Below are 26,014 nucleotides of genomic sequence, written 5' to 3'. Positions count from 1 at the left end.
ATTGAGGCCTAATATTGACATTGTCCACCACTCTCTTTTAGCAAAAGTCACCAACTAGTTCCTGAGTGGAGGTCTTACCTGACAGACAAATTTTTTATGTATGTGTACTCTCGATGCCTTGTTACCTTTGCATGCTGTCTTTTGGACATCTTCACTCCATTTTCCATTGGACATGCATTTTATTTCATCCCTGACTCCAGACAAAATAAATCCTTTATGACATCCCAAATAGCACACAGATCCATATACAGCTGCTTCTTGCCCACAAGTCAATGGAAATATTAGGACGTTATCAGGTTTGGAAAAAGTAGGACAGTACATTTCTGTAAAACACAAGTCAATAATTGATTAAATAATATTTAATATATCAGGACAATTATAGAGACACTTCCCACAGTTTTTACTCCTTTCAGGTAGCTCACTCATAAAGCCATTCACATTGCCTACAGGATGCCTCTAAGTTTTCACCCAAAATAGTCATATGAATTATAAAGTGAGATTAGTTGTAAAACAGATTTATAGTAATGTGCGATATATGTTTGCCACTTTCAGCGCTGATGGTAAGATAAACTATACCTGTACAGATTGGTTCCTTTGCATCCCAGTATGAATTTTCTTGGCAAGCAAGTTTAGAATGTCCCTGCAATCTGTATCCATCATTACATGTCACAGAACACACAGTTCCATAAGAGGTATCACTGGATGAACAGCTTATCTTGCCATTTTCAACCGGATGAAGTTTTGGACAAGTTCGAACTTAAGAAAAGAATGAAAAAATAATTATCTTTATAATGAAGTTTTACAAAATATTAATTTCTTTTTTATTACCAATGAGATTACAGCATGCATAATATCTTCAACAACCTACAATCTGGCTTCCATCCCCACCATTCCACTGAAACTGCCTTGTCCAAACTTACCAGCGACTTACTTACAGCCAAATCAAACAGACTATACTCCTACTTCTAGACCTGTCCTCTGCCTTCTACACAGCAGCCCACTGCCTCCTACTACAGATCCTCTCTTTCTTTGGCATCAAAGACCTTGCCCTATCCTGGATCTCCTCATTCCTTACCAATCTCACATTTAGCATTTCCGTCTCCCACACTACCTCCTCATCTCACACTCTCTCTGTTGTTGTCTCTCAAGGCTCTGCCCTAGGACCACTACTCTTCTCCATCTAAACCTTTGCCCTGGTGCAATTCAAAAATTCCTATGGCTTCCAGTACCATGTATATGCTGAGGACACTCAGATCTACAAATATGGCCCACATGTCGCCTCTCTGCTGTCCAGAATCCCAAAGTGTCTATCAGCCACATCCTCCTTCTCCCCTTGATTCCTCAAGCTCAATGTGGACAAATCTGAACTAATTATCTTTCCTCCATCTCACATATATTCAATACCTTATCTATCTATCACAATAAATGGCAGCACACTTTCCCCTGTCCCAGAAATCTGCTGCCTGGGAATAACCCTTGACTCTGCCCTGTCCTTCAAACCACACATCCAAGCTCTCACCACTTCCTGTCGCCTCCAGCCTAAAACTATTTCAGAATCCATCCTTTCCTCAACTCTCACTCTATCAAAATGCTTGTGCATGCCCTAATCATCTCCCGCCTCCACTACTGCAACATCCTCCTCTGTGGCCTACCTTCTAACACTCTGGCAACTCTCCACTCCGTCCTTAACTCTGCTGCTCAACTAATTAATCTCCCTCCTTATTACACCCCTGCTTCCGCCCTTTGCAAATCCCTTCACTGGCTCCCAATTTCCCAGCGTATCCAGTTCAAACTTCTAACACTGACCTACAAAGCCATCCATAACCTTTCCCGTCTGTACATCTCTGAACTAATCTCTTAATATATTCCCTCATGTAACTTCCGGTCCTCCCAAGACCTCCTTCTATCCTCCACACTCATTTGCTCTTCCGATTATTCACCCCATTTCGATCATTCAGACAGAACATGAAAACCCATCTCTTCAAGAAAGCTTACAACCTGCAATGATCACGCTACCACGTCAACACCATCAGAGCTACTGCAACCCCCGACCTACTGTCTCCTTCACCATAATCCTGCAGGATGTAAGCCCACAAGAGCAGGGTCCTCTTCCCTCTGTACCAGTGTACCTTTGTTAGTCTATATTTGCTGTAAGTGATATTTCTATTTTGATGTAACCCTTACTCATGTGCAGCACCATGGAATCAAAGGTGCTATATAAATAAATAATATTATCATAAAATGTCCAGACTTCAGTTCATTAAGTGGAGCTGCAGTTCTCCACAATGGCCACTAAACAGTGTAAGGAGCTGTGTACAGTTTATATACAGCCTATACCAGAGCTGATGACAACTGATTGGTGAGGGTACCAGGTTTCTGTCTCATATTGATATGATATCCTAAGGAGTGGACAACCCCATCAATCACAAATATACATAATTAGATATTTACACATAATCTCCGTTCATCACAATATCACATTATCTCCTCCAGTCTTGGACGTTCCTCATTCCACCATCTCCAAGACTTTTTTCGAGCATCCTCCCCATCCTCTGGACCCAATTGCCTCAAAATATTAGGGACATTCGGATGCAACCTGAAAACTCATCTCTTCAGAAAAGCTTACAACTTGCAATGACCCTGCTATTACCTCATTACCACCAAACTTTTCCAATCCCCCGACCTATATTTTATAAATTATTTATATCTATGTTGTATATATGTAACCCTTTTCACATGTACAGCACCATGGTATTAATGATGCTTTCAAAATAAATGATAGTAATTTATGATCGTATGAGCAGCAAACTTGTTTATAATGAATTTTATTTTATGGCATGTTGCTAATATACAGAGTACAGCCATGTGTTTCAAGATAACAACATATGCAATATAACTAAGGAGGGCATATTGTTTCAACTTTAGTCCGGAAAGAATTGTTAAAAAGAATATTGAATGTGCCTCTGTGTGCTAGTATTTGCTATCAACAAATATTTCATCATCACTGACTTATTTTAATGTATAAATATATGAGGGGACAGTACAAAGACCTTTCTGATGATCTTTTTAATCATAGACCTGAGACAGGGACAAGGCGGCATCCTCTACGTCTGGAGGAAAGAAGGTTTAAGCATAATAACAGACGCAGATTCTTTACTGTAAGAGCAGTGAGACTATGGAACTTTCTGTCGTGTTATGTAATGAGTAATTCATTACTAAAATTTAAGAGGGGACTGGATGCCTTTCTTGAAAAGTATAATGTTACAGGGTATATACACTAGATTCCTTGATAGGGCGTTGATCCAGGGAACTAATCTGACTGATGTATGTGAAGTCGGGATGGAATTTTTTTTCCCCAATGTGGAGCTTAGTCTTTGCCTCATGTTTTTTTTTGCCTTCCTCAACATATTAGGGCATGTTAGACTTAAAGTCTTCCTTCAACCTTAAATACAATGTTACTATGTTACTATTTCAACTGTAGAACTTTATAGATGCATCATCATCTGTAAAGTGCTGCGGAATATGTTGGTGCTATATAAATAAAAATTATTATTATTATCATAAATCAATTGTAAAAGAAACATTTTTAGTGCCAATCCACACATTTGCATAAAATTATGACAACTCGTAACAGTGCTTGGAGTGAAGTCAAATCTGACTGCCATTTACAATCGGTAGGCATTAATTACAGCTAATTGGCTTTCGGTAAATACTTTTTATGGAAATTTTGATAAAAAATTGACATTTAAAATTATGTTCTTAAGGACATAGATCTTTTAGATGTTTTTAAGGAAATTCTAAACATTCAAAAGGGTGGTCTGAAGTACAACTTAATTTTCATCCTAAATCCCTATCATTTAACACCATAATATAAACTATTTAGATAGGGTATTTTCTCCTCAAGCTTTAAACATGCCTCCATCACACCTATCCTCAAAAAGCCTTCTCTTGACCCATCCTCTGTATCTAGCTATCGCCCCATATCACTTCTCCCCTATGCCTCCAAGCTACTGGAACAACACGTCTACGTTGAACTGTCCTCCCATCTCTCTTCTTGCTCCCTCTTCGACCGCTTACAATCTGGCTTCCGGTCACACCACTCCACGGAAACTGCCCTAACAAAGGTCACCAATGACCTCTTTACCGCCAAGAGCAAGCGACACTACTCTGTCCTCCTCCTCCTGGACCTGTCGGCTGCCTTTGGCACAGTGGACCATTCCCTATTATTACAGACCCTCTCATCCCTTGGCATCACAGACTTGGCCCTATCCTGGATCTCATCATACCTAACAGACCGGACATTCAGCGTCTCCCACTCACACACCACCTCCTCACCTCGCCCCCTATCTGTCGGAGTCCCACAAGGTTCAGTCCTAGGGCCCCTGCTCTTCTCCATTTACACCTTTGGCCTGGGACAGCTCATAGAATCTCATGACTTTTAGTATCATCTCTATGCTGATGACACACAGATCTACATCTCTGGACCAGATATCACCTCCCTACTAACCAGAATCCCTCAATGTCTGTCCACTATTTCATCCTTCTTCTCCACTAGAATTCTGAAACTTAACATAGACAAAACAGAATTTATCATCTTTCCCTCATCTCACGTGACCCCCCCCAACGAATCTATCCATTACAGTAAATAGCTGCCCACTCTCCCCAGTCACACAAGCTCGCTGCCTCAGGGTAATCCTTGATGCTGATCTATCCTTCAAACCACATATCCAAGCCCTTTCCACTTCCTGCCGACTTCAACTCAAAAATATTTCATGAATTTGTTCATTCCTCAACCAAGAATCTGCAAAAACCTTAGTCCATGCCCTCATCATCTCTCGAATTGACTACTGCAACCTCCTGCTCTGTGGCCTCCCTCGAACACTCTCGCACCCCTCCAATCTATTCTAAACTCTGCTGCCTGACTAATCCACCTATCCCCCCCCTATTCCCCAGCTTCTCCCCTCTGCTAATCCCTTCACTGGCTCCCGATTGCCCAGAGACTCCAGTACAAAACCCTAACCATCACATACAAAGCCATCCACAACCTGTCTCCTCCATACATCTGTGCTCTCGTCTCCCGGTACTTACCTACACGCAACCTCCAATCCTCACAAGATCTCTTTCCCTACTCCCCTCTTATCTCCTCTTCCCACAATCGTATACAAGATTTCTCTCGCGTATCACCCTTACTCTGGAACCCTCTACCACAACATATCAGACTCACGCCTACCATCGAAACCTTCAAAAAGAACCTGAAGACCTACCTCTTCCGACAAGCCTATAACCTACAGTAACCACTGATCGACCAAACCGCTGCATGACCAGTTCTACCCTCGCCTACTGTATCCTCACCCATCCCTTGTAGATTGTGAGGGGTCCTCTCTCCTCCTGTACCAGTTATGACTTGTATCGTTTAAGATTATTGTACTTGTTTTTATTATCTATACCCCTCCTCACATGTAAAGCGCCATGGAACAAATGGCGCTATAACAATAAATAATAATAATAATTTTTAATGTACTTGAATAATTCCCTAAACTCTCATAACTACACTGTCTAACTGCTTTCCTTTTTTTTACAACTTTCTTTTTGATGATGCCTTGTTTGAGAATTTCAGTGCATGATGGGATACTCAAACAATGCATTCTCGGGGGGCAGAGACACTGCTGCAGCTTCTACCTCCTCCCTGAAACGAAACATCATTAGTGACGCTCGTTTCAGGGGCTGGGCTAGTCCCTGCTCTGTCACTGTGCAATCTGCACAGTAACAGAGCGCTATCTTCATGGCTCATATCAATAGTAACAGGCCTGCACCAGAGAACATTGGTAGTGTGTGTTGTAAGACTACCACGGCATGCAGTAGACAGTGACGTCCCCACAAGCTAGTCTCTGCAAGATGGGTATACATCTTACAACACATGCTAACAGTGAGCTCTGGTGCCGGTTTGTTACTATTGATCTGAGCCGGCGAGAGTGCACATCACTCAGGGACTAGCCCAGCCCTTGAAACAAGCGTCTCTGATGACATTTTGTTTCAGGAAGGAAACAGGGGTTGCTGCATGAACTGGGCTTTTTAAATGAAGTGTCATAAAAAAAGAAGTTATAAAAAAAATGAAATGCAGTTAGAAAGTATAGTTAGGGAAGGAGAGGGAATTTTTAATTCAAGTATACTAGAAAAGTTTAGATTATAGCATTAAATAGATAGGGATTTAGGATGAAAATTGTATTTAGAACCACTCCTCTTGGTCATTACATTTTTATTTATGCGAAAAAATGATAAATGACTATTAGTGATGAGCGAGTATACTCGTTGTTCGGGTTTTCCCGAGCATGCTCGGGTGACCTCCGGGTATTTGTTAGTGTTTGAAGATTGTACTCAGCCTGGATAGTAGCTGTAAATCATTCAGCTGAGGTGATGAAATCTAAATCTCTGAGCAGTCATAAATGCTCGGAGGTCACCTGATTGTGCTTGGGAAAACCCGAGCAATGAGTGCACTAGCTCATCACTAATGACTATATCCACGTGCTTTTTGTTTTAGTCTACAAGATTTGCCAGACTCCTTCCCAAAGATAGTGTAGGCACAGGGTTAGACTGGCCTACCAGAGAACCGGAGAATCCTCCGGTGGGCCCTGGTTTCTCGTTCAGGAGAGTTCATAGTGCAAACCTTGCATTTGCTATGGGGCTCTTCAGTGGGGGAGAAAGGTGGGCCCTCAGAATCAAATCCTCCGGTGGGCCCAATGTTCTTCAGTCTGACACTGTAGGCACATTTAATGTTAAGGATCCCTCCGATTCTAAGTCAGCAAGATAATTAGAATCAAGTTTTGGTGCTTTAAGCTGATTTTGTAATGACTGAATGTCTGACAATGAGTTTTTGTGGCTGCCGTGTCTTCTTAGGAAAATATGAAAGTTTTTTTCAATGCTATCTTACCTCTGCAGGTGGCTTCAGAGCCAGACCACAGTCCATTTGGTTGACAGAGGCGAATGTTGCTTCCAACTAATTCATAGCCTGCCTTGCATCGGATTCCACAGGCGGCATCAAAGTGATTGTTGCAGATGTTCTGGATGAAATAGCCATTCTCTGGGGGCAGCAACTCGGGGCAGCGCACAACTAATGAGGTTTAGAATACAAAAACAACTGTTATGGGAGAAGGATTTGCATTCCCATTAACTCAGATGAAATCTACCACAAGCCTTACATACGGGAGGAAAAATGCTTTCAGTTTATAGCTTTGTGTCGTTTCTATGTGTTTATGTAATTAATGTTGTCATCTGGAGAGATTAACATAAGGCGGTAAGGAAACCAGACAATACAGTGATAAATTAATGTAGGCAAATGTTGGGCCTCCCTAGGGAAGTTCTGCGCCCACGGCATAGATGTATAATGTAGCGCGTGGATTACACAGACACAAATCCTCGTTTACAGAGTAATACATTGAAGTTTATTCCATGCCGACATACTGCAAAGCTTGTCACATTATGGCTAAGTTTACATGAGCATATGAAAAATCATATGATTTTCATCAAGGAAAAAGAATGTATTAATTTTTCATCTATATTTTCATTTGTTACACCTTTATTTTTATTCATCAGCAGGGAATAAAATTAAATAGATCAAAAACAATTTCCCACATTGACAATTGCAGTGTATTCACAGCACGGTGGCTCAGTTAGCATTGTTGTTTTGCAGCACTGGAGTCCTGGGTTCAAATCCCACCAAGGACAACATCTGCAAGGAGTCTGTATGTTCTCCCCGTGTTTGTGTTGGTTTCCCCCACACTCTAAAGACATACCGATAGGGGATGCAGGTTGTGAGCTCCTATGTGGACAGCGATGATAATGCCTGTAAACTGCTACAGAATATGATCGTGCTATATCAGCAAAGCAAAATAATAATAATAATAGTGCATTCATTAAAATCGGATATAATGCAGATGATCTGTATGGAATCTCATTTTTCGGCACACCCATAGACTTGAATAGGTGCATGCTGAGATTTTTTTCCTGTGAAAAAACTTCATCTGAACAGATTGATAGTATCGGAGCAGAACAATGAAAATGATGATCGACTGATTACTGGTATCATTGATTCTATTTATAAAGGAAATATGGAAGTTATAATAGATCATTTTTAACTGGATAATAGCCAATCTGGACAGCTCTATTAACTTTAATCAAATTCTATCTGTTCTGATATTTTTCACTACAAGAACAGTTCTGCAGACTCTTGTATTCTTGCTGTCAGAATACTGAAAAGCCTGAAGGAAGCTCTGATAGATCTCATTGATGCAACTCTCTTGAGATCATCATAATAGTGGCTCAGTGGATAGCATTGCAGTGCTGGAGTCCTGGGTACAAATCCCACGTAGGACAACATCTGCAAGGAGTTTGTATGTTCTCCCCTTGTTTGTGTGGGATTCTTCCGCTTTCCTCCCACATTCCAAAGACTTACAAATTGGGAATCTAGATTGTGTGCCCCAATGGGGACAGTGAATGATAATGTCTGTAAAGCGCTGTGGAAATAATGGAGTTATATAAGTGAGTAAAATAAATAATAGCTTTCTTTTACGTAATGGGATTGTGCAGCTGAACGAACAGAGATTGAGGTTTGTGTCATTCCCTATGCAAGCCAGGGCATGGCATGTATGATGCCGTCCATAAGTCTTCAGAGTTTTCTTCTTATCAATTCAAATTTGAAAAAATTTCCTCCATTCTTTATTTTCTACGGGGCAGATTCATCAGACTGTTTGAGTGCGTTTTTCTCAAGAAATATTGAAACTTTTTGCCATTTTGTAAGGCAGCCTCGGCCAGCTCCACCACGTTTTTGAGAAAATTGGACAAACCTTTAGACTGGCCTATATTTTTTTGCCATGTTGCACCAAATTCATTAAAAGGTGCACTTCCTCCTGATTTTTCAGATCCAAAGCTAGCACGTTCTTTATCTAGACTGGAGTACAAAATGCTAGTTGTGATGAATGGGGACATCTGCATGTTAACAAATGACGTAAAAAAAACTATCCACACAGCCTAGATCTTTGGAGTTCCTTACAGATACAGAATAATGCTATGATCGGAGTGAAGTAGAATGACACAGACATAAACATATTGCATTCAATATTTCATTATCGGCTGATTGCTGTATTGCTGAGTTTTCTCTAAAATTGCCAAGTAAACTCACCCTATAGCCGATGCAATCTTTATGCTTTTATGCTTTAACCAGACTTGAAATGATATAGAACTACTGCTTTTCCTCTTTGCAGCTATTATTATGTTGTCGAAAATGTTATCATGATTCACATCATCTTGATAATTAGTCACCTTAGATTAAGAGGATAACTTAACATGGTTACAAGCCAGTGCCCATTGTCAATTTAAGTGTTACACGTTTTTGTGCTGTAATATCACAGTGCTGGGTGACGGTCAAGGCAACCATTGCTTGATCTGTATGTTCAGGCTACGAAGACCATAAAAAATAAAATGGTTACCTCACCTTTGCAGATTTTACCATCAACTTCATATCCCTCTTTACATGCACAGTCTTCCACTGACGTGCTGCCTGGAGGTGATGTGTGATTTGGATCAGGACAGGAGATACAAGTGCTGACGCCTCCTGGTTTACCCTCCGTTTTGTATGTGCCAGATGGACAGGCTGTTAAAAAATAATGAAAACATATAATGCAATTCTCAAAACTGTAAACGTTTTAAAAAGTTTTCACTTAATCAATGTCCATATGCCTCATTAAACACTTCAGTGTCCCTCCTCCCCTGCTGCTACTGAAACCTCACAATGCTCAGTACAAGCTGCGGCTGTCGACCATGTTGTGTAGGTGAGGATTGACTTCACTTGGATTTATGATCTCTGTTATTCCAAATCTGCTTCTTTAATATTTGCATTTTAACGCAGATTTTGTAAGCAAGTAAACCAGCAACATCGGGAAACAAAGACATTTTTTTAACAACATATACAGTTTGTATTGTGAAATCTGAAAAACTGTTAGTGAAAGTTGGGTTCCGGGAACAAATCAGTAGTTGCACAGCAGACTTTAACTTACTACCCATTTTTACTTGTGCATTTCTCATCAAATAACATCAACCACTGGTTTTAACCAACACAAAAAAAGAATGATTTTAAAGTGGCTCCCAGCAAAGTGATGCTCCTGACCATGAGAAGGGTGAGGAACTTCATATAGTCATGTTAAATTGGATGAGCTGTACTCCATTCATATTCAGGATTGGCGGCTAGTACTAGTCAGACCGCTACATCTTAGATAGTTACACCATATCCTAGTGATATTTCCATCTATAATGGGTGAGAATAACCCTTTAACTTTCAGGCACCACATATTTAAGCATCAATTAATATCTAAGCACCATTTTTCTCGATGCATTTATATTAGAGAACACATATTACATTGATAAATGCACCCTACAGTGTTTCTGTGCTTATTTATCAGCTACTTAGAGCTTTTGTTGACCTCCGTTGTGTTCTACTACATGGATTCAGAGTATGTTTCATGGTTTCATGTAAATTGTTATTATTTTTAGAGCATGTGTCTCTTATGCTTGTCTTTCCCATTTACTAATTAAGCTGTAGTATCACCTGGCATTACGGCTTTGGCCTTATAACACAGCACCCGCTCAGGGCTTCCTCCTACAAATAATAATACATGCAGGGATAATGATTCCTGAAATGCCATTTCAGAGTGAAATCTTTCGGAAGCCAGGAGCCATTAGCCTGGCAGGCTCAGCTGCACAACATGCTGCTGGGACTATAAAAATAACAAATTAATCACTTTTCTAGAAATGCCAGTAATCCATAATTTTCTTTCCTATTTCACAGAACCACAAATGAGGCAAAGATGTGTTTCCAGGACAATTAAGAATTGATTTTTGCATTCCAAGTGAAACAAGTAAAAACGACAGTGTTCCCTTATTAAGCTCCTGTGTAATCAAACTGATAAGAAGAGGAACTGATTAACACTTCTAAGTACAAGTATTAAAAGGTTTTTCTGACCAATAAAAAGTTAAAAATTGCAATCGAGAAGCCAGCCCCTTCTCTGAGGTAAAGACTTAGCCAGCCATCTTTACTCGTTGCTCTAGTCACGCGCCAACATTGGAAACAGATCCCTATGTTGAACATAGGACTAGAAGTGAAGAGTCATGAGTCAGAACAAGTGGCATCATGTGTTACAACCTGAGAATAAGAGAGGCGCCCCTGAGGGTCCAGTCGCCACAGAGGTACTGCACCTCAGCAAGAGGTGTGGCACTCTGCTCTCGGATAAGGAAGGGGCACTACCCGAGACCCACACTTTTGCATCCAACACCACACCACTCCAGGTCAGGGGATCTGGGCGGACCTTATTGAGGGAGGGCCCCATCACAGGTTGAAGGGTGAACTAGGTAGAGGGTGTGGGTGGAGAGAGTGTCAGTTGTGAGGAGCTGTCATGATAACAAGAGGGAGGAGTTAGGCAGTCAATGAGTGGGGAGGAGTTGATCAGAACAGACACGAAGAGAGGAGCTCCTTAAAGAGAGAGAAGGGGTCCTAGGGACCAGGGAAGTGAGGAATCCATCCGTGGCGCCCGAATCCATGCTGGCCGTAGTTGGGTGGAAGGACCAGGTCGCAGTGGAGGACTGGTCCCAGACTAGTGGAGGAACTGCAAGTCTCAGCTAGCAAACGGAGGCTGTGGTGTCTGTATGTGCCATAGCCAAATCCACAAACATTTGCTGAAAAGTCAGCCACATAGGGTCAAGGGGACCGGAAGAGTGTCGCCCAATGGGACCCAAGGTTGCTGGCTTGGGACACTGTGTGTGAGGCGCAGGGCAGGAGGGCGAAACCAGTGCAGAGAGACGGCCTGGGAAGCTACACCAGAAAAGGGAGCTTCGTAAAAGTGCACCCAAATTACCTGACAGCTGGCTGGACAAATGACTCGGAGTACACAGCACCTTTCTGGAGACTGTAACCATCTGACTGTGAGTAAAGTGGGGAAAGTGCACCCTGCTGTGTCCTCAGAATTATTACTGTGTCACCTGCCTTGCACTACAACAGTCCATCATTGACTTTAACAACTTAAAGGGAACCTGTCACCCCGTTTTTTAAAGATTAGATAAAAATAGTGTGAAATAGGGGCAGAGCTGAGCTTTACATTAGTGCCTTTTTGGTGCCTTTATTCCCCTGTTAGGCTGCCGAAATACCTTTGTGAAGTGGCCGTTTTGTCCTGTCACTCAAGTTGGTCAGGTCGGATGGGCGTGGTCAAATAGCGGTTCCTCCCCCACCTCTTGCGTTTCCCTGCGCAATTTAGTCCCGCCGTTGGCGTTGTGTTTAGCGCCTGCGAAGTAACGTCTAATTTGGCGCCTGCGCATTATGCTTTGCCCAACTGTGGGCATAGCATAATTTACATCACTGCACATGCGCGGCTCGTAACTTTAGTCTGGGTGCCCCGGAAGTGATCACATGGGCATAGTGTTTATCTGGCTGCCGGTAAAACTTTCTCAGCCCGAACTGCGAGCGTAAGTTTGGTGCCAAAATCGCTCGCAGTTCGGGCTGAAAAAATTTTACCGGCATCCAGATAAACACTATGCCCATATGATCACTTCCGGGGCACCCAGGCTAAAGTTACGACCCGCGCATGCGCAGTGATGTAAATTATGCTATGCCCACAGTTGGACAAAGCATAATGCGCAGGCGCCAAATTAGACGTTACTGCGCAGGCGCTAAACACAACACCAACGGCGGGAATAAATTGCGCAGGGAAACGCAAGAGGTGGGGGAGGAACCGCTATTTGACCACGCCCATCCGACCTGACCAACTTGAGTGACAGGACAAAACGGCCACTTCACAAAGGTATTTCGGCAGCCTAACGGGGGAATAAAGGCACCAAAAAGGCACTAATGTAAAGCCCAGCTCTGCCCCTATTTCACACTATTTTTATCTAATCTTTAAAAAACGGGGGTGACAGGTTCCCTTTAACTGCCCTGGGGCCTCGCTCTACCCGTGAAGAGCTGTAACATCTTTGCAGTGTCACCAACTGCCGAGTGGACCTGAACCGCAGCGTCGGCCATTTCCTTATTGCCGAACTCCACGAGTGGTGTCACAAACTAATCCCCTCTAAACTTTATTCCCCTTTCAATTTTAATTTTATTGGACGTCAAGGGTCACAGACCGGGTCACTGCTGCCATGACACCCCCACGAAGAACCGTCGGACCCGGCCCGAGTACCCCAAGGCCCTGGTGGGCGCTCCATAAGGATGAGATTGAAATAGGAATATGGGTTCATGACATGAGAAAAACCTCTCTGCCGGCCGGTACGTGGTGTATATTCTATCATGGAGCCCAAATAAGCAAGTTTTCTAATTTCCCATGGATGGTGGAGAACTTCTTCCAGTTTTTCTGCTTTTGATCATGGCTTTGAGGACTAGGACTGTTTGCAACTGTATCCTGGCATATTATTGCTTTTGACCTATTGATAAAGTCTAGCTGTTAAGTGGTAAGACCATAACCATATTTTGACGTTCTCTGTGCATACAGTGTAGATCTAGAAAATGCTAGAATGAAAGTATTAGGTGGAAATCACAGATTTGTTAGAGACAATAGCTTTCTGACACAGGCAGAGAGGTAGCTAGGGGTTCAGCTCAGGGGGGTTGAAACACTGGAATTGGCCCCTAAACAGTTAACTGTGATTACAACTACAGTGGTGCACACTAATTGTGGCTTCACGGAAACCTCAGCCAATGACCATGGTATTACTGAAAATAAATCTCAGTGCAAAGACCAACTATGATAATACTGCTAAATGGTGACCATATTATGGTAGATATCAGTCCAACAGAACATTTAAGAGATTACACTACAGTTACAGAGAGTAACTTAAAGCTGACGCTGTTTCTAATGGAAACACTGTATGATTGTACCCACACTAGCTCCCACACTGGATAATGGCCCTCACATTAGCTCCCACACTAGATAATAGCTCCCACATTTGAACCCATGCTATATAATGGCCCCCACATTTGCAGTCAGGCTGTATAATGGCCTCAACTTCTGCACTCATGCTGTATAATGGATCCCATATTTGCACCCAAGCTGTATATAATGGCCCCTTCTGTTGTGAATTCTGCTTTTGGGCTCCCTCCGGTTGTTGTAGGTGGTAATGCAGTTGTCCCTGGGCTGCGGTCTTGGACAGGTGTATCTGCTGATTGCAATTCTGACTGGGGTATTTAGGTTTGCAGGACTCATTAGTCCTTTCCAGTTGTCAATGTTTCTTGGGAAGTGTTGGATCTTTGTCTGGCTTCTCCTGCTTAGCTGCCAATTCAGCAAAGATAAGTGTCTGTTTCTTTTTCTGTGGCACACAAGCTGTGTGCTTATATTCTGTGCTATTCATTTGTTTTCTCTTGTCCAGCTTAGACTGTGTCAGTGTTTTCTCAGTCTTGTTGGATTCTCTGGAGTTGCAGATATACGCTCCCCATCTTTAGTTAGATGGTGGAGTTTTTGTATTTTCTGCTGTGGATATTTTTGGAAGGATTTTAATACTGACCGCTTAATCCTGTCCTATCCTTTCCAATTTTAGCTAGAGTGGCCTCTTTTGCTAAATCCTGTTTCCTGCCTGTGTGTGTCTTTTCCTCTACTACTCACAGTCAATATTTGTGGGGGGCTGCCTATCCTTTGGGGTTCTGCTCTGAGGCAAGGTAGAATTCCTATTTCCATCTATAGGGGTATTTAGTCCTCCGGCTGTGTTGAGGTGTCTAGGATTTGTTAGGCACACCCCACGGCTACTTCTAGTTGCGGTGTTAAGATCAGGATTTGCGGTCAGTATAGTTACCACCTACTCCAGTGAAAGTTTTCATGCTGCTCCAAGGTCACCTGATCATAACACCCTTCATTTAGACCCATGCTATATAATGGCCCCCCACATTTTCACCAACGCTGTATAATGGCCTCCACATTTGCACCCACCCAGTATAGTAGCCCCCATGCTATATAATGGTCCCCCTCATTTGCATGCATGCTGTATAATGGCCCCCACATTTGCACCCACATTATATAATGGTCCCACATTTGTATCAACGCTGTATAATGGCTCCTCCATTTGCCTTCATGCTGTATAATTGCCTCCATATTTGCACGCACGCTGTATAATGGCTCCCATGCTATATTATGGCCTCCATATTTGCACCCATACTGTATAATAACCCCACATTTGCATCCACATGCATATTTGCCCCCCATGCTGTACAATGTCTCCCAAACTTTGAGAGCACCTACAGTAATCCTCACACTGTTTGAGGTCCCCTTCACTTGCCCTTGCAATGTGTGAGGGTTCCCCATATTTTATGATACACCCACAATCACACACCATGTTTTAATTAAAATAAAAAACATCATGCACTCACCTAATCCAGGATCCTGACAAGCCCTCCTAGAAAGCGCCAGCACATTCGGTGGACATCAGAGTCCCAGAGTGGTGAGATTATGTCACAACATCAGGACGTTGGAGTACTGTGTGCTCCGGCACTTCTGACACTGCATTTCCCTGCAGTTCTGTAGGCTGCCAGCATAAAGCAACCTGTGATCTACAGAATGTGGAGTGCCTTCATGCTCTACCACACAGCTTAATTATATCGGTGTGTGTATATAGTTAAGGGTAGCAGTAGCAATGGGTGGGCCCCTATAAGCACGTGGCCTGGGGTGACAGCACCCTCCTCCCCAAGTAACTACGCTACTAGACCCAGTTCTAATATTTAGAACACAATGTTCTATTAATTGTAAAACTTATTCAAAGAGAATTTAGGTAGATGACCCAAAAAATCCATCATCTCTTCTGTGTATCAATCTTAGGCCGAATTCACAAGTCTGTAACACACCATTTACAATAATGTCAGTCCCGAACTCACCATCATAATTATGCCTCCAAGCGTATCCTGAAGCACACACATATTACACCCTGGCTGTAACAAGGGTCACTGCATCACATACCGTCTACCTCTGTCCAAACTTGCGGGGTTGAACACTTGACATAAACCAGGGGTCCCGAGACCGGGTACACATGTCACCTTGCCCTACAAGTCGAAAGGACCGTCTCCGTCGGTTGGGGGCATCATTCAGCATCACACCTTTGTTATGGCTCCCCTGTCCCCAGCGGTCAGTTTGTCCGCCTTGGGCTTCAACCCTTGAATCAACATCTGTCTGTGTCACCAGACCCTTTTTAGTCAACCCACTTTCAAAGTGTACCCCTTCATGTGACCTTTCTTTCCATGGATGCCTCGCACTGTTGTTATGGTCATGAGTCCACCGTTCAGTCGAGCCTAGTGATTGATCTGAGTCTGACTCTTCGTTACTACATCTGCTACCGGGTCTCCCGCCTGGGTCACTCAGCCCTGAGCTAACAGAGGAGTCACTACTTTGAACTCTTCATTCTTTAGGGTATCTTTCCGTATCTCCAGACCCCGGATTGAAAGTGGTCGCCATCTTACATTCTGCAGCTGTTTATTAGTCTGCATCCAGTCCAGTCTTAGCTGCTATATCTCCTCAAGAAGCATTCAAATGTTCCTAAAGCTTTCTACTGAGCCAATTACGACATATGGAACCATCCCATCTTCACCAGCTGCATACCTGGACATCACCATCATCCAGAATCCTCACTCTTGCTACACCATATCTATTCACCAGGTCCTGCATTATTTTTCCAAATCTTCCAATGACTTTCCTCACCAGATTTCTGGGTACTTGAACGATGTCTTCCAAAAAGACCAGCTGACTTTGAGCTTTCCTGGCCTGCTCCAAACGTCGAGCGGCTTCTTTATTCCTCAACAGGATCATCTGTTTCGTGTGGAGACACTGTAGGTGCAAATTCTTCAGGATAGCCACCCACTTCACTGTGACTTCCCTAGTCGACAGTATCACCAACTGTTTCATCTCTGGTGCCCAGTTCACACTAAATGCTTCTACTGCTTTTTTAAAGGCTTCATGCACATCCACACTGGTACATGCTTCTCGCACGTCTTTGGGTACATCTATCATGGACTTGAAGAGCGAGATCTCATTCTCTTCATGGATGGATGGCTCCTGTTTTGCCTTGGACCTTTCCATCAAGACATCTGCCATGACCGGGTGACTGTCTTGTTCTGTTTTTAGTGCCAACTCTTCCTCCGCTTTACACTCTTCCAGACCCCTGGTCAAGATGGGCATTGGCAGCTTCACCTCGTTACCACTCTGGCATGGCCACTGTGAGTCTGCGACCACCATCTTCTCCTCTTGCAGAAGACCACTTAATGCTTCTCTGAGCACTTCCGCATCTTCCCTTAAGGCGTTATTCACACTTTGCCACGTTGATAGGTGACCTCTGAGCTCAGACACTTCTTTCTCCAAGGCACCCACTTGGCACTCAGCAGCCTATTTCTGAAGCTCCTCTTGCTTCAAATTAGCTTCTACTTCCTCCTGGAAACTCCTTAACTCACTTCTCACATCCTCTGGCTCGGTTGAGTTGCCATCACTTGAGAAGGTACAGTATCTGCTTCACGCCCCACACCTTTGATGGCTTCCTCCACCTCTGCACCCTTGGACTCAGCACGGTAATCTTCAGCCCTCTTAGAGGTCTCAGCGGTGACATCTTTAGCTTCATCCCATTTCTCTGGGACCTCAGAGTACTTCACACCCTCCAGGTCTTCAGCATCAGGTTTTCTCAAGCCTTCACCATTTTCCGTCACCTCACCTCTATTCAAATCTTCACATGGTGCAACTGGTTCAACCACTTTGCGCCCTTTACGTCTCCGAAGACAGGAAGAAGTCGTTCCGTGTGTACCCGGGTCAATGTTATTATACTCGCCTTCCATGGTGTTAAAGTCACCGTCTGAATGGGAGTCTCCACCAACCGATCGGTTATCCTGGAACCAGCGGTCCCCATTTATAAGTGTTGGACGCCATTCCTGGAGCTTCCCCATCTTCAATGGTCACACCTTTGGTCACCTCTGCGAAGTCCCAGAGTTGGTCAGACCCACACTTCCATCCAGTCATATATTCTGGTATAGCGTTCACTGTCATCCTGACTTCACCTTGTGGAGCACTGTTGTTCCACTGTGTCAGTGATTCTGTCAGCATGGGATTTAACTCAGCCCTAGTGGTTGCTACTGGCAATGACACATCACAGTCACCCCCGTAGTCTGTGCCACACCCCACATTATGGTGAACCCTCAAGTTCCTCTCTCTCTGGGTGTCAGTTTCGCTCTTTTTAACTACCACATCATTATCAATCTATAGTCCAATGGTACATTCGCCGCCGCCTCTTTTTTTGGCACCACGCCTATTTGGGTTACCACCTCCTTTTGGGACTCTCCCACAGCACTCTCAGGCACCAGTTCTCACAGTACAAAAAAAAGTTTCTTTAGGTTGGCACTGGCCCTTTAAGAGTCTGCACGATATGGACCAATGTCCTCTCACGACACCTCACCAGCTCCTGCTGGTGTTACCACAGCTCCTGCTGCAGTTACAAACCACCAGCACCTTCGGGTGCTGATTACAAGCTGCTGCTGCAACTGCAGCTCCTCTCTACAAGGCTCTGCACAGCTCTGCACCGCAGATTTTGTGGACTCGCCGATCCTCAGCAAAACTTCGCAACCCTGCCAAGTTACAGCCAGACGCTTGTCTGTTTTGTGGACCCGCCAATCCACAGCAATCACGTCCACATGTGCTTCCTGGACCATTGCACACATTCTCCACCAAATGTGAGATAGCACTACTTGAGTGTGTTGGGAGATATTTGTTGGCGCGGGATTAAAGCACTCAGGCATGGTTTCTTCACATAATCAGTCTATCCGGTTTATTAAACTTCATAAACCGGGTCACAAACAGTTCATTATATACATCAACGGAACACATTAACCACCGACAGTCTGTTCCAATGGCAGATACGTCTCTGCCCGTAACCCCCTTTATCTGGAGTTACCTTACAGGAGCTCCGGCTCCACACACTGACTCCTGTCAGTGCTGGTTCCAAGGGAAAGATGCCTTACTGGGGTCACCGTCATTGTGACCAGGGCACCTCAGATAGTCCAGACCCACAGTAGGAACTGCAGCTTCCCCAACACAGTAGCCATCCCAGGCTCTGCAGATATGGCCTCTCCGTGCGCTTTTCAGGAAGTCCAGTCACAGGCACTTCCAACACACAGGCCTTCAGTCCATGGTCTCAACATGTGCTTCCAGGAATCCAGTCCATCCCAGGACATTCCAACACACTGACCATTCACATTCAGTTCATAGCCTCAGCAGGTGCTTCCAGGAATCTAGTCCATTCCAGGACATTCCAACACACAGGCTATACAGGAATGCACACTCTGAACCATGTGACCAAATCCTGGTCACATTATGTAGCTGTAACCAACCCCATAGGTGGGTGGTGTGTGTGGTTAGCCAGTCCCGCCCAGCTCGCCAGCTAACCCTATAAGCCCCCTTATAAGTAAACACAACAAACACTTGTGGAACTATAAGTTCTAGCATAACCATATCATTTTGGGCTTACAGCGCAGAGAACCTCTGTGACACATATCAGCCATTTACAATAATGTCAGTTCATAATTCACCATCATAATTATGCCTCCAAGCGCATCCTGAAGCGCACACACAGCGCCCCCTGGCTGTAACTTAGGTCACTGCATCACACAACCCAAAACATCCAAATGATCCTGATCAAAAGTTCACATACCCTGATGATTTTGGCCTCATAACATGCACAGAGGTTGACACAAATGGGTTTGAATGGCTACTAAAAGTAACATCCTCACCTGTGACCTGATTACTTGTGTCAGTGTGTGTGCATAAAAGCTGAGTAAGTTTCTGGGATCCAAACAGACTCTTGCATCTTTCATCCAGCCACTGATGTTTCTGGATTGTGATTCATTTGGAAAGCAAATGCATTGTCAATGGATCTACGGGAAAAGGTAGTTGAACTGTATAAAACAGGAAATGGATACAAAAAGATATCCAAGGAATTGATAGTGCCAAGGCCAAGAAAGCAAAAATTCTGCCTGGGTATGTAAACTTTTGAGCACAACTGTAATTGTGTTCTAGACAACTCTGATGGCTACTTCTTGTCTTGATACTGCAATAGATAGAAATTCAAAGAGGTTATTGAAACTTGGTACTTGCTTTACTAAAGACTTTAATGCACTTTATATTATCAGATGACTGAGTGAACATGCTTCACATTGTTGTACAAGAAATTTTCAAAACGTGAATTTTTTTTATCCACTGAATCACTATAAAAAAGACACTAAATGTGAGTTTTTTTCTAAGCTAAAATAGCTAATTGTACAAAACCCAAAGGACTTAACTTTAAAAAATATATTCCATTTTATCAGCATAATGTAACTCCATACACATTATGTTGATTTAAAACTCCCCTTACAATTGCAGTGGAAGACAATCGGGCTGATAATAAGCTATGTGTATGTGTGGAGCTTCTAGTGTATTAAAACCCTTTTTTATATGGAGCTTTATATGACTTTAAAAAGAGTTAATGGGGAAATATTACAGAAAGTATTTTCTAAATCTAAATTTCATTTCACCAGTCACATAAAAATATATGCATCTGCAGAGAATTTGAAAGCCAGACAATTTGTACAGAATTTAAGCACAATTTATTGGAGTGTTTAGGGAATATACGTAGTAATAAATAGTTAGCATCAATGTAGGTCATACTGTATGTAAAGAAAAATACTAGAAGTTCAGCTTGGTTGATCACTGGTAACAATATGCTATCGCCTCTGTATTTAGGGCTCCTTGGAAGAGAATGTAAAATCAAATCATGTAAGGAAAGCATATTCACACTCATATATAGTTGTGTGTAAAATTATTTGCCGCCATCCTGATTTCCTATTCTTTTTCATGTTTGTCACACTTAAATGTTTCAGATCACCAAATAAATTTTAATATTAGACAAAGATGACACATGTAAATACAAAATACAGTTTTTAAATTAAGGTCTATCTTAATAAGGAAAGAAGAAATTCAAACCTACAGGGCCCTGTGTGAAAAAGTGATTGCACCCCCCAAATATAAATTAACTGTAGTTTATCACATTTTTGTGAAGCTAAGTACAATTACCCTAGTCACAAGCCAGCCGCATTACTGCCACACCTGTCCTCAATCATGAAATTACTTAAATAGGAGTTGCCTGGCAAAGCAAAGAAGTGAAGTAGACTAAAAGATCCTCAAAAGCTACACATCAAGTCACGGTCCAAAGAAATTCTGGAACAAAATAGAAACAAATGATAAACAAAGAAACTGAGATCTATCAGTCTGGAAAAAAGGTTATAAAGCCATTGCAAAAGCTTTGGAACTCCAGCAAACCACATTGAAAGCCATTATGGACAAATGGCGAAAACAGTGGTGAATAGTGTTGAGTGATACCGTCCGATACTTGAAAGTATCGGTATCAGATAGTATCGGCCGATACCCGAAAAATATCGGATATCGCCGATAACGATATCCGATACCAATACAAGTCAATGGGACATCAAGTATCGGAAGGTATTCTCATGGTTCCCAGGGTCTGAAGGAGAGGAAACTCTCCTTCAGGCCCTGGGATCCATAGGGATGTGTAAAATAAAGAATTAAAATAAAAAATATTGATATGCTCACCTCTCCGGCGGCCCCTGGACATCACGCTGCTAACCGGGAGGCTTCTTTGTTTAAAATGCGCACCTTTAGGACCTGCGAATGACGTCCCAGCTTCTGATTGGTCGCGTGCTGCCCATGTGACCGGCACGCAACCAATCAGAAGCCGTGACGTCATTCGCAGGTCCTCAATTCCTAGAATTAGGAGTTTTTGTGAATGAGAATGACGTCGCGGCTTCTGATTGGTCGCGTGCCGGTCACATGGGCGGCACGCGACCAATCAGAAGCTGGGACGTCATTCGCAGGTCCTAAAGGCGCGCATTTTAAACAAAGAAGCCTCCCGGTTAGCAGCGTGATGTCCAGGGGCCGCCGGAGAGGTGAGCATACCAATATTTTTTATTTTAATTCTTTATTTTACACATCCCTATTGATCCGATACCGATACCCGATATCACAAAAGTATCGGATCTCGGTATCGGAATTCCGATACCGCAAGTATCGGCCGATACCCGATACTTGCGGTATCGGAATGCTCAACACTAGTGGTGAACCTTCCTAGGAGTGGCCAGCCATCCAAAATTACCCAAAGAGCGCAGTGACTACTTATCCTAGAGGTCACAAAAGACCTCATAACAACATCCAAAGAACTGCAGGGCCCATTTTCCTCAGTTAAGGTCAATGTTCATGACTACAAAAAAGACTGGGCAAAAATGTCTCACATGGCAGAGCTCCAAGACAAAAACCACTACTGAGCAATAAGAACATAAAGACTCGTATCACTTGTGCCAGGAAGCATCTTGATAATCACTAAAACTTTTGGGAGTATACTCAGTGGAATGACGAGACAAAAGTTTAACATTGTTGTAAGATGTATGTTGCATTACATCTGGCGTAGAAGTAACACAGTATTTTTGAAAAGGAACATCCTACCAACAGTAAAATATGGTGGTGGTAATGTGATTGTCTGGGGCTGTTTTGCTGCTTCAGGAACAGGAAGACTTGCTGTGGTAAATGGAACCATGATTTCTGCTGTCTACCAAACAATCCTGAAGGAGAATGTCCAGCTATCTGTTGGTTTTTCTGAAGCGGACTTGATTTATACAGCAGGAAAATTATTGAAAACACACCAGCTAGTCAACCTCTGAATGGATAAGTAAAACAAAATTAAGACTTTGAAGTGGTCTAGTCAAAGTCAAATCTTAATCTGATTGAGATGCTGTGGCATTACCTTAGAAAGACTGTTAATGTTCGTAAACCCTAAAATGTGGCTGAATTGCAGTGCTGTCTGCTCCCTGCTAGTTGCTGTCACCTTCCTGATTATCTTCTGTTCGTCCCTAAATCAAGCGTTGTGGTGGTGGCATTGCCTGCTTCCAGATGCTCTCAGCTGTCGGTTCCCTGATAATATCTGCTTGTAGTCAGTTCTAGATCACTGAGTGTGGCCTGCTCCATGATCTAGGGCTGCAGGGAAAGAAATATCAGGGAGATGGCTGCTGCAAGAAGCCCGGAGCAGACCACTTCCCCCGATGTGTGATATAGCATCCCATATAGGAGGGGGAGCATCAAGGAGTAGCTCCAGTGTCATAGAATTACAGCTACTGTGAAAATGGAAAACAGCACTATTCATGTTATCTTAAGAGTTTATGAAGGTATGAGCATTAGAATATTGTACCCCATCAGGAAGATATAATCATAGGTGCAGGGTACAACTCAAGAAGAAGATTATCATATTTTTTGGACTATAAGACCCACTTTTTTCCCCAAAATGTTTTTGGGAAAATGCACGTAAGTCTTATAGTCGGAATATACTTACCAGTAGTGTGGCGGCAGCAGGAGTCAGGTGATTCTGTGGTGTTCCGATGCTGCAAGGCGATGATCTCACTCCCATCCCAGTCTGGTGTGTTAGTATTCGGCGGTGTTCAGTGGTGCACCTGCATCGCAGCAATGAAAGTGCAGGGGCTCCAGACTTTCACAAAATGTTGGCGGAGCCCTTTCACCACTGAGCACCGCCGAAGCTACTGCACCAATCCAGGATGGGAGTCATAAAATCGCCAGACCACCGAACAGCCCCAGTGACCCTGTTCCACCAGCGCTGACAATCCCCCTCCAGTAAGCTGAATTTGGACTGTAAGACAGACCCTTATTTGACATATTAAGTTTTTTTCCCTATTTTTCTTCTAAAAATTTGAGGTGCGTTTTATGGTACGGTGTGTCTTATAGTTTGAAAAATACGGTATATGATGACAAAAGTCAGAAATCTGGTGTGTGTATATGTGCAAACTAAAAGTCTCTATACAAAATTGGCAAATAATGTTGCACTCTGTAGTAGCATGTCAACATGAATTATATGAAATATGAGTTTTATTACTGCACTAGAAAATAGGAAAAAATTGAGTCTCATAGCACATAATTTGGCCAATTCATGTGTGCCTTGCAGGCAACAGCAAGGTGATCTCCTGCTGCTGGGGACCTATCCTAATTTGAATCCTCTCTTAGGCTGAAACCTTTATTTATATGGATAGCATGGACCCTGCTGAAATTAAAGCCACCACGGGCTGGTGGGTGGAGTGCTCAGTCAGAGAGCCAATATACAAATAACAAAAGACTGACTGTCATTTCCAAGCAGGAATCTAATGTGTATAGGTGCAAACTAAGAGTAGCCATCATTATACATAACTAACAAATAAAGTTGAACTCTTTAGTGATATTGCATGTAAACATGAAATATATGAAAAATGAATTGTATTACTGCTCTAGATAATAGGAAAAAATGCAGATACTTAGCACATAATTGGGCACATTCATGAATTCTCACCAAAGACAAGGCATTCACCTGTGCAGGGGACTTATCTAATATATAAAGCTGAGTGTGTGTGTGTGTGTGTCCGGGATTGGCATCTGCACCGTCGCAACTACAGCCACAAAATTTTGCACAGTCACACGTCTGGACCCCGAGAGCGTCATAGGCTATGTTGTGAGGTGAAATTTTAACCCCGCACTTTCCAATTCACAAAACAATTTTGCCCCGATCTATATAATGGGGAAAAAGTGAAAGGAAAAGTGTTGGCGGCAAATTGACAGCTGCCAGATGTGAACAAGGGGGACTTAAAGAGTGAGAGCGATGGCACCAAAGAGTATATACCGTACAGTTGCTAAGGTGGGGCCCCGACAAGGGATACTCACCACACACAAAATGCGCCACACACTACCACGTGCTTGAACACATATACCACCCTCAGCACACATTTCACCACACATACACCAACCTCGCCACATAAAAGTCGAAACACAAAAGTCGCCGCTCAAAACTCGCCAAGCGCAAAACTCGCCACATGCAAAACTAGGCTAACGCAAAACTCGCCACACGTGCAAAACTCATCTCATGGAAAACTCGCCACACGCAAAACTTGCACACACGGAAAAAATGCCACATGCACAAAAGTTGCAACACATGCAAAAGTTGCCTCACACATACTCAAAAGGCACCACACATAAAACTCGCCACACGCAAAACTTGCTGCACACAACTTGCTACACTAACCCGTCACATGCAACTCGACACACAAAAAGTTGCTACACGCATGTCGCCACACAAAACTCATCTCACAAAAGTCGCTACATGCATGTCGCCACACGCAACTCATCACACACAGCTTGACACACGAAACTCGCCCTAAAACACACACAAGTCTGGTATTTTCCTTCAAAAATAAAAATCTGATTAATAAGCAGACAAACTACAAGAGCAACAAATGTACCATATAGGAAATACAGCAGCTGTCAGTCACATGACCTGTCTATTATGTGTATGTGTGAGCTAATATATACTGCCAGGGGGAGGGCTTCCTGTTGGCTGGGGATTTGTCAGGCTGCCAATTTAGCTTACAAATACTGAGGTAAAAATACTGACCAAATAACGTTTGAACGAGGTCTAATACAGGAGGAGATGACATACAGATACAGTGGGGCAAAAAAGTATTTAGTCAGTCAGCAATAGTGCAAGTTCCACCACTTAAAAAGATGAGAGGCGTCTGTAATTTACATCATAGGTAGACCTCAACTATGGGAGACAAACTGAGAAAAAAAAATCCAGAAAATCACATTGTCTGTTTTTTTAACATTTTATTTGCATATTATGGTGGAAAATAAGTATTTGGTCAGAAACAAAATTTCATCTCAATACTTTGTAATATATCCTTTGTTGGCAATGACAGAGGTCAAACGTTTTCTGTAAGTCTTCACAAGGTTGCCACACACTGTTGTTGGTATGTTGGCCCATTCCTCCATGCAGATCTCCTCTAGAACAGTGATGTTTTTGGCTTTTCGCTTGGCAACACGGACTTTCAACTCCCTCCAAAGGTTTTCTATAGGGTTGAGATCTGGAGACTGGCTAGGCCACTCCAGGACCTTGAAAT

At 43.0% G+C, this 26,014-nt stretch overlaps 1 protein-coding gene across 1 annotated transcript in view; it reads right to left on the bottom strand.

The window, feature by feature from the left end:
• Positions 1-26,014, bottom strand: part of SVEP1 (sushi, von Willebrand factor type A, EGF and pentraxin domain containing 1) — a 505,032-nt gene that overhangs the window by 323,152 nt on the left and 155,866 nt on the right. The window contains exons 4-7 of the mRNA XM_069766556.1: positions 9,488-9,646; positions 6,929-7,108; positions 577-756; positions 126-323 (exon numbers count right to left, since the gene is read on the bottom strand). Coding sequence (XP_069622657.1) covers positions 126-323; positions 577-756; positions 6,929-7,108; positions 9,488-9,646 — 717 coding nt within the window. The remainder of the gene's footprint in view (positions 1-125; positions 324-576; positions 757-6,928; positions 7,109-9,487; positions 9,647-26,014) is intronic.

Source organism: Ranitomeya imitator, chromosome 1 (assembly GCF_032444005.1).
Source record: "Ranitomeya imitator isolate aRanImi1 chromosome 1, aRanImi1.pri, whole genome shotgun sequence".
Lineage (NCBI taxonomy): Eukaryota > Metazoa > Chordata > Amphibia > Anura > Dendrobatidae > Ranitomeya > Ranitomeya imitator.
The sequence above is the reverse complement of the archived record's forward strand: the minus strand, read 5'-3'. Positions and strand labels throughout refer to the sequence as shown.